Source organism: Crocuta crocuta, unplaced genomic scaffold, assembly GCF_008692635.1.
Source record: "Crocuta crocuta isolate KB4526 unplaced genomic scaffold, BGI_CrCroc_1.0 scaffold113, whole genome shotgun sequence".
NCBI lineage: Eukaryota > Metazoa > Chordata > Mammalia > Carnivora > Hyaenidae > Crocuta > Crocuta crocuta.
In genome coordinates, this window is record NW_027530368.1 from 9,771,887 (window position 1) to 9,783,452 (window position 11,566).

The following is an 11,566-nucleotide window of genomic DNA, read 5'->3' on the forward strand; positions in this document are numbered from 1 at the left end:
GATTTCAGCTCAGGTCATGATCCCAGGGTCATGGGAATGAGCCCCATGTGGGGTTCCAGGCTGAGCATGGAGCATGCTTGGGATTCTCTCTCTCTCTCTCTCTCTCTCTCACTTTCCCTATGCCCCTCCCTCCCACTTGTGTGTGTGCTCTCTCAAGTTAAAAAAAAAAAGTAGGATAAATGAATGGTGAATTAGTACCTTAGAGTAACAGACTGCACTACTTCATGAAGATTCTCATTAAAAGAACTATTTTCATAGTTCCTTATCTTTCTGTGCATGTCTTCCTTGTTCATTTTTTAATATAACATGAAAAATCATTTTATGTTGAACTAAAAAGTATTTTTACTGCATTAGAAGAAACCCATGCTTCTAATATTGGAACAAATGTAATAATTCAGCATAAAAATCTCTAATTATATTTTACAAACATCATTTTAAATATTGCCTAATACACCGCTAACTATGGCTAGATTTTAAATAAAATAGACTTCAATGAAACAATATTAAAAGCTTATTCTGAAGGATTAGACACAGTCTCAAACACTAGTACTTTTCTCACTGCTTTACAACGTTGTGGAGAATTGTTACAGGAATAGCTATCATGATTATTTTCATTCTGGCTTTATCAATTGTGACAAAGGTTTTGCTCCTGCACAAACTGCTGTTACCTCTGGCTCTCCAAACACGATGACACAAGTGTCATTATTTCCATTTCTCACAGGAGGCAAAGTAAAGCAGGACGTTTAAAGTGCCCACTTGAACTGGTGACTGAAGGTTAGTGTGATATTTGGAAGGTTCTTAATTTGATGACAACTGTGTCTAGCACTTAGTGCTGCAATGCAGGTTACTCAATTTACCAATGTATTTCAACAAAACAATTTTTCCCTCTTTCAAAAAAAGTAAATAAAGTGCCTACCTAAGCTTACACAAGGAATCCCCATTCTCACCTCTCACCACGGACTCCATGCTTCTCTCCCTTCTGTTCCCAGGCCAGCTGTTTAGGCAAGCTTTGACTATTTTCATCTATCGGTTTAGAATTAATCACCATACTGACAGAGAGGGAGTTGCTGGGGTCATTAGCAAATGTTTGCTGTTGTTCTTACTCATGAACCCTTGGAAGGCCCCCAAAACCTCACATCATCCCCAAGGCCCGTGGCTGGCTCGCTGCTTCCCAGGGCCTATTATTTAGGGACGATCTGTGTTGCCCTTTCAAACAATGATGTCTCCTTACATCTGTGTTTGCTCACCTGGTCACCATCTTTCTCTGGGAGATGAAAGGTGTATCAAAGCAAGAGAAAGCATCAGTGGCTATTTCTTCCCCTTCTGTCTTGGTTGAGTATGTATTGGCATCTTGTATATACCCATTTTAATAAATTATTTAGTGTTTGTCTTGCAAGGCAGTTCTTGGCCTTGTGCAGGAGACTTTTTTTTTAAGGGAAGAATCATTGTGAAATTAACATGGTGGTTAGTAAACAAGGTGTGCACGCAGTGTTGTGTACCAACTTCCCAGGATCTTCTTGTGAAAGAAAGACTGTAAATTCATTTCCAAAATGCCAGGAACAGTTCATTTGGGCCATTACTACTTGCTCTCTGCCCTCTTTCAAGTTATAAGCCACTCTGTGTATTTGTCTTAGAGAACAATTGGGCCCCACCCTGGCAATTCTCCAATGAATAACTGATTGAAATAGTTACCAATAAGGAAGGCAGCTAGCTTCCCCCAGAACCTCAATCTTTCTCAGAGCATCCACTGTTTAAAACAGGTGTCGGATCCTCCTGAGGTCCTAAGCCAACCCCAATAAGGAAGACTTCTATAAATCTTGGTTGAAAGGAACTTTCTTTTACTTCAGTGTCTTATATTTGAGGTAAGGGCAGAGTGAGAAGGGGAGGAGGTTAAATCAGGGATGGTGGCACACAGCTGTAGAGCTGTAGTGACAGGTGCAGGATTTGGGGGGAGGGGTGCAAGGATGTCCCTGCATTGAAATGCAATTTTCACAGGAAGATATGCACAGATCAGAGTATCACAGCCCCATACAATCCAATAGTTGGATTAGGTCGATGTTTATGGAATTCACCAAGGCAGAGCTGCTAAATTTTGGGATCCAGGATGTTTCTTAAACTGATAACACCCAGGATGTTTCCTAAAAATACAAACTCCTGGGACCAACTCCAGATCTTTTGAAACAATCTCCTGAGGTGAGCCTGGACTTCTGCCTTTAAACAGGCTTTCTGGGTGATTCTTAAGAACACTGAAGTTTAAAGCTACCAGACTTTTGTCAGTTTTATTCATTGATATATTATCTGAATGCCTAGAGCAGCAACTGGCCCAGCTCAATAAATACCAGTTGCATGAATGAAGATCTTTACTGTTTGAGGCACTTGGAGGCTCCAATTATAGCTATTTTCCACATCCTCTAATCCACAATGCTGTCACAACGGAAGTATAATGTCATATTCCATAAGGGATCTTCCTAACTAGGCCACGGGGCAGGGAAGCTCCCCTATCTCTGCCCAACAGTGTTCGCAAACTGTCCCCACCTTAACAGGTGCCCATATAGGGGTCTCCCTGCCTATACTTAACTGCGAAAGCTGTGACAGAGTCCTGCCTGCCTCTGCATAGCTTTTGCATCTTCGAAAAATAAAAATGGAAAAAAGGGATTAATAAAAACATTTAAGGCATAAGTAGGACCCAGGTCCAGCATGTGAGTCAGTATCTCTCTGCTCTGCTCACCTCCCAGACTGAAGCTAGGCAAACTTCTATAAGCCATAGTTTTATTTGTAGGCAGAATAGCCAAGGAATCAAGTTTCCTTCCTAATCGTTCAAACCACAGGAAGTAGAAGACATGGATATGCAGTCTTGCTTTTGTATATATATTGTGCTAGGACTATATTTAATGATTTATTAAGAACTCACTGCAGCCTTAACAGGTAGATGGATAAAGAAATTGGTACATCTATACAATAGAACACGACTCAGCAATAAAAACTATTGATGCACACACCACATGAATCTCAAATGCATTATGCAAATGGGAAAAAGCCGACCTCAAAAGATTATGTACTGCATGATTTTCTTTCTAGGACACTCAGGAAAAGGCAAAACTATAGGGAGGAGACAGCGAACAGTGGTTGCCTGATTAGGGGTTAGGAGTGGGGGACAAATTTAACTGTGAAAGGGTAGCACAAGGGAATTTTGGGGGGTGATGGAACAATTCTGTGTCCTGATTGAGGTGGTGGTTACAGGAATCTATGCACGTGTTAAAACCCATGAACTTGCACATCAAATAAAGTGAATTTACCATATATAAATTATACTTAAAAAAAAACCCATTGTACACACAACATAAACTCATTAGGTCTGAGGTACTTTCCTTCCTTTGATCAGTTTATCAAGGTGGGAAAACATGTGAACAAGGTCTTGGAGTATACATCAAAGTGAGGGAACACTGTTATACTGTTTGGTTTATACTAAGTACATCATATCTGGTGCCGAATTTAGCATATTACAAACTAGAAGCCATTTTGTAGAAAATTCCTTTATTATAGTGCAAATAACTTTCAGCAGTGACATAATAATGTAAGAACACATTTAGCAACATTGTACACCACGCAGTAAATAAGAAAGTGTTTCTTTGAAAATATGTCATCATAAGAACATTATCTCTACGTTAATGCCGGAAAATGCCAAGGCTGTTTCTGTCAAGGCAACAGGGCTCCCTCCCTCTTTTTGGATATATATTTAATACAAATGAAAGGATTTGCCATTTTAACAAGTCACCATCAATTCTAAGAGAGATCTCTTAGGGGTTTTGAACTGAGGTTAGCAAGATTTGAAATGGGGTTTCAAATTTTAAAAAAATAGTACTTTTAAGACAATTCTGGGACAGCCCAGAAAGTGGAAGTCACTTCTATTAATTTTTAAGTAGGTATACACATTCAATTGAATTTTGATGCAGAAATGGACAGATTGTCTAAAGCCTGCCTTTTATTCCCCCAGAGCTTGATTGTTATTTATACTCCTTGGTTTTGGTCATACTGCAAAATTAGGGCTCTGGTCAGAAATAACTCCTTACATACCCAATGCTTTCCTGTGAAGCTTTAAATTGCACTTTCCACCCTGAATTCCCACCTTAGACCTCACATGCCAATGAGAGGCAAGAACACTGTTTCCAGTTTCCAGCTAACGATTAACACAACCCCCACCCCCCCACGTCCCGCTAATTTCGCTATACCTGAATCAAACCATCACATCACTTAGATTGATTCCAATAGGCTTAACCAAGAGGTTCCCACTGGCCTCCCAGAGAAAGGGTTAACAGTGTATCTTCACACTAAGCTGCCTAGGGGCTTGGCCGATAAGCAGTTAGCTGATAGGTAGAGAGAACAGTGTCACTTCCAACCAACCACACACCCAGCTCCTCTGGTTTCTGCTGAATTATGCAGTGCGTGGGGATGGACAGCCACTCAAAGGAAACCTCCCATGGGGGGCTTCCACCAAAAGTCCTACAAATATAGTTCAGGGTGCCCTCTAAGTTCAGGGTACAAACACTCCTCAAAATCTAGTGGCTTTAAAAGCCATGAGAAGTTAATCGCCAGCTTGAAAATACCTGGAGCCACAGAACAGCCCTCTTGGCTGAATATGGCTGATTAAGTCAGCTGGTACCTAAAGCTCTTCAATGCTCAGCCAGTCTTGTTGGATTGAGTATCTTCTTATATAACACAATGGAACTGTGCTAAACAGCTTCAAAGCTGAGATACATCACCTATAAAAAATTCACAATTTTAAGTTGCTTTTTCTTCGACTTTGGTACTGAAACACTGTCTACATTCTCGACACGTGGAAGTGACGTGGCCACTCCCGTGTCTCTGCATGTTGTGTAAAAAAAACTCCAAAGCAGGGCAAGGACGTGTCATAACATGATGCAGTATGCTGTACAAACAAAACCTAAATTATATATAAATACACCCCCACCCCTGCATCCCTCTGTCCTCCCCACTACCTGACCAGAGCAATGCCAAGGGTCCTTCTCTCCAGGGCCTACGCAGTGTGTGAAGTCCAGTGCCGGGACTCCAGACTTGCCGTGCGGGGACATTTACATGTACTGCAGGCTCCTCCTGATGACACCCTGCTGCCGGGTCCCTTCCACAGGTGCACGGAAACTCCTCCAGCTTACTTGGAAGCATTCGTACTATTGGCTGGGCTCAAGAGACCTGGAGTTCTGGGAGTTAACCTTCCAGATAAACTAATTGGATCATTTCCTAATCTGGATCCTCTCCCCTAATGTCTCAGCACAGCCAACACGGTAGGAAGCATCCCCTTCTCTGAAGCTCCAAAGGCATTGCGTAGGGACATTGGTGAGGGTCACATAGAAAAAGTAACACAATGAGCTAACAGCTTGAGTTGATATAAATTACTTCCAAGTAAGGTATTTGGGGCCACTTGCTTCTGCTTTACATTGCATTCCAGAATCATTTTCATAGTATACTTTTAAAAGTTTATATAACAGTTATTTTAAAAATTGTGCAATCACCTGTTATATGTTTTCAATTAGTTTAATAACAACTTAAGGAGCTGTCATAAAGACCTAGGGGAAAGTAGTTAGTGTTAAGGAAGCCAATACTGTGCTAATTCACAGTAAGGGGAAAAAGTCATGTAAATAGAATTTATGTAATTGTCGATTACTTGAAAAGCAGTTTTATTGAAATGTTGCCAAGTTTTCCCCAAAGCACTTACAGCAATTTATATCAAGAGATCCTAAGTTTAGGGGTATGGAAGATACAATTCTTTCATGATTGTAGTATGTAATTTTCCCCTTTGGACCTAAGATATTTGTACATTCAAAAGTTCATAATTCGTTTTTGAGACATTAATCATTCCCTAATACGTACACTGAGTATAAATAAATAACTCCGAGAAAGCTTCCAAAATCTGAATTGACATTATGTTGTGCAAAAACAAAAACAAACAAGAAAAAACCCAAAAAACAAAACCAACCAAACCTTGAACAACCTACATTCTATGCAAATACCCTGACTAAAATGTTGGTTGTGCTACACAATCCCACTTCAGTGCAGAAATGAGTTGATTTCGGTGTACCGTCTTTGTTGGTGGTGGTGTTGTTTTAGGTCTTTAGCACTTTTGTTTCTAAGTATCACCTTGTTTTGAAAAGATGAGTAACTTGCTACCAAATCACAAATTATCACAAATCCATGTTAGTTTAGTCTGAAGAAAATCCAGAATAAATGTATTACTTGGTTCTGGAAATAATGGCTCGGTGTCTTTGTTCTGACGGCTCCCTAAGGGTCAACCACAGTCTGAAGTCATTTTGGGTCTAAACTGCACAGAAAGAAGAGACAGGGAAGCTTGCTTTTTGTTTTTGTTTTCTTTTTAAGTCTCTAGATCTTGCGAGGACACTTCTTCCAGACCGATAGTCAGAGTCGTGGCACCTGATCCTATGTGAAACAGAGGTGGTTTAAACCGTGTCAGCCAAGCTTCGTGATCTGGAGGTCCCCGTTTATCTTTATGGTGTCAATTGCAGATAACGTTTGAATGCGGTGGTAAAAATCAAAAAGTTGGTGTCCATCCACAAACACTCTGAAACGTGGGTGCTCACAGAGGATTTCCACCTGGAAGAAGCAACATCATTATCTCAGTTCACAGCTTCACTGAACCCCGCTGGGGAAAACAAATACTACTTCATTTTAGAGAAAGGCACCAGCTTCAGTGGTTCTCAAACAGCAGAGTGCACTGGACTCCTACAGAAGGCTTGTTACGACACAGCTCGCTGGACTCCACCCCCCAAATTATCCATTCAGTAGGTCGAGGGTAAGATCTATGAATCTGCATTTCCATCAAATTCCAACACGATGTGGACACTGCTGGAATGAGGAACACACTTTGTGAACCACTGCTCTCCACTATTTAATATCCTTTAAAGATTTACTCATGCTTTAAGTTCTACCTTCTCCTAGTACTCCGGAAACGGACATAAAGTGGCATACATTCATTTATGTGGCATATAATGCCTCCACTGTCATCCCCTGAACAATTTTTTTTCTTTTTTTTAAAAAATTTATTTTTGAGAGAGAGTGTGAGCAAGAGAGGGAGGGGCAGAGAGAGAGGGATAAACAGGATCCGAAGCAGGCTCTGGGCTGACAGCAGAGAGGCCAATGAGGGGCTCAAACTCACGAACCGTGAGATCATGACCTAAGCTGAAGTCGGACACTTAATTGATGAGGCCACCCAGGTACCCCTAGCCCCTGAACAATTTTTTCCCAGCCTCAGAGAAGACCCTAACAAAGCAGAACCAGTACCCCCTTAGTAGCATGTAATAACAGTCTAGACACTCAAACATGGTAAACACTACAGCAAAGAGGAGGTAATTACCACTGGTCGATGTGTAATTAACAAGGCTTTGTTAAGCCAAACAGAAATGCTGATTCCATATGGTAAAAGCTTTTTCTTCCTCTTTTCCTCAAGTAATTCACCATACATTTTAATCACTGGTTCTGTGCTATGTATTTATTAAAAGCATTGGTGGCTACCATGAGACTTCATATGTGATATTAGTCACATTTAATACATATTATTACTAAAGTTGTATCACCAAGAAGGGCCGATTTCAGTTCAATTTGGTTGTTGGGGAGCATTATATTCTTGGCAGTCAGAAGCTCTGGTTACTCATACTCATGACCTATGAATTAAGATTCATCATTGAGAAACTGTCACAGTCAAAAAAAAAAAAACCTGACACAGTCAAGAGGAGGAGCCTAAGGGGTCATTACCATTCTAGAGAAGGGGGAGGGCATGGGTCATGGATAGGGGTGCCTTCCCCAGACTATGAGCAGAATGGCAACAATCTTAATTACATCACTGATGGAGACGTTGTGGATTCTTATTCCTCCCACCAGATGGGAAGAGGAGAAGAAAAATGGTTACTTCTTTATAAGGCCTTTGTAAATTTCAAAATGAAGGTTAAGGAGAGCTGTGCTTTATTAGGCTTATATGCAACATGGAGCTTTTAACTGAGTTGTCATTATTGTGATGTATGTCAACAAGGTGTAATGCAGACGTCATCACCAGGCCCGATAGTTCAGTAAATCCTTTCCTAACACGTTACCCACACGACTTGCTTCTCCTGGCATTGGCCTTTATAGAGGAAGGTGCTACTAATATTCCTTGGTTGGATGGGAAGTTTGGGCTGTGCTTCCTGCCCCCTAGATAGTGGAGAGCCAATTTATACTCACTGAGGCCCAAGGGAAGGAGTCTGTCAGCCACACAGCCTATGACAATAAAATAGACTGAGGCTACTTAACCAGAGGGAGAAACAAGGACCAGGCCTCACAAGCAAAAGCAGTAAGAAACAATAAAAAGATCATCCCTATATTCTTTAAAAAGTCACAACCAATAAGGTTTACTGTTCCTTACAGGTTGAGGAAAATTCTAGCACTTATTATTTATTAATCAGATATTTGGGGGCCACTATAAATTATGTGCCCAGTACTAGGTTGAGTACTACATAGAAAAGTATTAACTCTTAGCCATCCGGACATGGGTGTATTTACTAAATGGACTGGCTAAATAGAGCCACAAGCTAGTATGGTATTAATTCCTATCAGCAAACAGAGCTCTTTCGATCTTTTTTTCATCATCAGGTGACAAATTTCCTGGACATGCAAAAATTCTGGCTGCTGAAAGCGTTCTTGGCATGCACTGCAGGAGAAGAACATCATCACCCGGCCAGCGGTTAGAACTGAGGCACTCGAGTACTCACCCTGAATGGCTGGTCTGGGATGAATGGAAAGTAGGGGATGGCTGACTGTTCTTCGCCTCTTTCCCCAGATATACAAGAATTTCTGAGTAGCTGCCGGTCTGTGAACACAGCTTTGAGTTCAATTGCCACATCGGCGGGAGGGTCTTCAGAGTCACCACAGGTCAAGCTGATGGCAAAGCTGAACAGAAAATCACCTCGTTCATTCAGGGTTGGCTATAACGACACTTGTCAATGACCCAGGCCCCCATTGTTGCTCTTTCTTTTCAGGGTGCGTTTGCTTTTAATGGGCCACTTTTTACACAGGGAATTAGACTATGTATGGAGAAGGAGGATTACAATCAAGCCAGGCATTTTGATACCTAAAGGAGCCTTTGGTAAAAACTTTGGTGGAGTTGCAAAAGGATTAATATTAGGGGTTTTCGGTACCTCAAACCACCCACACATCTGTATCTTAATCCATTTCAGACTTGTCAGAAAGAGCCCCAGAAACTGACCAGGGGAAATGATATCTGGTAAAGTTTGCTTGTCATTTATATTGATAGTTACTTGCTCTAAGCACCATGTTTAAAAACGCTTAAAAAAAAATCCTTTGTCCTCCCTAAGGGTCAAAGAGAAAATGATGTGGGCCTATATTTATAATCTCTGCTATAAATAACTGTCTGGAGAAATGATGGCTAGGATTCATACACATTCTTTTCATGGGAACATGGTACTTTCTTGGCACTTCCAACTGGCAACGCTGGCCACAGGGAGAGGAGGAGCAATGAACCACAGCAAGAGTGGGCACTGCCTTGTAACTGCCTGATAAGCCTTCCGGTGACAAGGACTCTCTGTCTTACCTCTCTGGGTTGAGGTCTACGATGCCCATCACCAACACCTTCTTGCCTGGTCTCATGCCACCTTTAATGTGACCACAAAATGGAACTATCTGCAAAGGATGACAGGAGAAGCAGGAAGTTGACAGCCTGCACGGGAAGGGCCAAGCCCTCAGATCCTGAGGACCCGACCCATTAGGGAAATGCAGTTAGAAAGAAAAAGGGTGACAGGCAGAGACACAGAGCACAGAACTAAATCACTTACCAGTCGTGGGAAGTACACGTCGGCTTGAACTGGAGAGCCCAAGGAGTTGTTTAAATGCCCATCATCTAGTTTCTAAAAATAGAAGCACATAGATTGGCTTTCCAAAGGCTCTAGTTTTGGGGGGTGGGGCAGGAAGGGGGGAAGGGGAAGGAGTGGAGAAGAACCTATACAGATCTGGCTGAATCCAGCAGCCTTCACAGGGCACAGGCAGCGGCTGCAGATGCTGCCACCCTCACAGCCCACTGAATAACCGCAGAAAGCCCCGGAACAAAACCCGTCCTTCCCACCGGGTAGCTAAGCTTCTGAAGATCCCCAGACCTTCAGATCTAGATCAAAATCCAGGTCGAGGCACACCCGGGAGCCAGAACCCTGCGGCGGTGGAGGACAGGCCCCTCTTCAAACGCAAACGCCTCTGGACCCGCCGTCGCCCAGTCCTTTCCCGAAGGACGTGGCTGGAGTGCAGGGCAGCGCTCAACTTCTCTCGGGAGCCCCCGAGCCCGTCCCATTTCCAAGGGGGAATCCCCAGGACGTCCGAGGCGCCCGTGGGGCGCGCGCCCCAGACACACTCACACACGCGCACACTCACACGTGCAACGTGCACACACCTGGCCGCCGGCTGCACGGCATCGAGGGGACTGTCGGTCACCCCTATGCCGCCGTCCGCCCCCAACACTCTCCCTCGGGTGCACCCGGGGCGCCCCGCCCGCCTCCCAGGCCTGCGGCTTACAGCCGGCGCGCGTTAACAGGTACCGGGCGCCTTCCCACGCCGGGGGCGCCGGGCTGGGCCTCAGCCGCCTCTCCGCCGCAGCCAGGCTGAGCAGGCGGCGGGGCCGCGGGAAGGGGGCGCCTTGCGTGCACCCCTCCGCACTCACCACCACGGCATCGCTGTCGGCCACCGATCCCGCCATCTTCTTGCACTGCGCGCCGGGGTGCAGGGCTGGCGGCCCCGCGGCGGCGGCGGCGGCGGCGGGGGACGGGGGACNTGCCGGACCGCCGCTGTGGGGTTGGGGCTGACTGTCGCCGCCCGAGGAAGAAAGGTGGTGAAGGCCGCTCCGCGCTGGCCCTGGGCGGCATTTAAAGGTCGCAAGGGCCCGGCTCGGGAACCGGGAACAGGGCGGGGACCCAGCTGGGCTGCCGCGGCTTGCTCAGCTNGCCTTGGGGGCTGGGGAGGTGGGGACCAGGGCCTGCCAGGTGACAGGTGCTTGTGACACTTTGGCCCCTCCCTTCCAGCCAACCTCCTTCCATCACGTCCTGGGGTAGGTGGGACGAAGGAGGCAGAGGTCAAGGGAAGGCTGGAGGGTGAGAGCCGTGTTCCAGAGCTCGAAATACATTTCGGAGAATAAGCTCTTTAAGAGAATTCCTACAGAGTGGAAGGGAAGATTCATTCTGTCCTCTAGGGTAAAAGATAATGAAGTCTCTAGACTTGAATAAATAAATATTTGACCTCAAAACAAGAGGCAGAAAGGACTCAAAGAAAGGACTTTTATATCCCAGGAGGCTAGATACAGACCAGGCCTCTCTCTCCCCTGTGGGTGGGGGCAGGTCCGGGGGCCACTAGACGCTGTCTAGGGCAGGCCTCTGGCTAAGTCTTACCAAGTGGAACTGCCCACAGTGAATCCTTAGCCCCCATTGGGACCTGTGTTTTACAAGTCACCTGCCCTGTCTGGGGTAATAAGTTTCTCACTGGAAAACTCCTCATATCCTTTGTGGAGTCA

At 44.5% G+C, this 11,566-nt stretch overlaps 1 protein-coding gene across 1 annotated transcript; it reads right to left on the reverse strand.

Moving 5' to 3' along the window:
• Positions 1-3,517: 3,517 nt before the first annotated feature.
• Positions 3,518-10,833, reverse strand: LGALSL (galectin like). Its single transcript, XM_077766425.1, has 5 exons — positions 10,724-10,833; positions 9,852-9,923; positions 9,611-9,699; positions 8,772-8,949; positions 3,518-6,624 (listed from the first exon to the last, which is right to left on the reverse strand). The coding sequence occupies exons 1-5, from the start codon at positions 10,757-10,759 to the stop codon at positions 6,481-6,483; spliced, it is 519 nt and encodes a 172-aa protein (XP_077622551.1). The 5' UTR covers positions 10,760-10,833; the 3' UTR covers positions 3,518-6,480.
• Positions 10,834-11,566: the final 733 nt, after the last annotated feature.

Bases quoted from the DNA above. Each gene is read 5' to 3' on its own strand.
- LGALSL (XM_077766425.1), bottom strand. From the start codon at position 10,759: ATGGCGGGATCGGTGGCCGACAGCGATGCCGTGGTG. The intron at 9,924-10,723 runs GTGAGTGCGGAG...TTCTATTTTTAG, and splicing joins CCGACAGCGATGCCGTGGTG to AAACTAGATGATGGGCATTT. The intron at 6,625-8,771 runs GTGAGTACTCGA...TGCTTCTTCCAG, and splicing joins TCCCAGACCAGCCATTCAGG to GTGGAAATCCTCTGTGAGCA.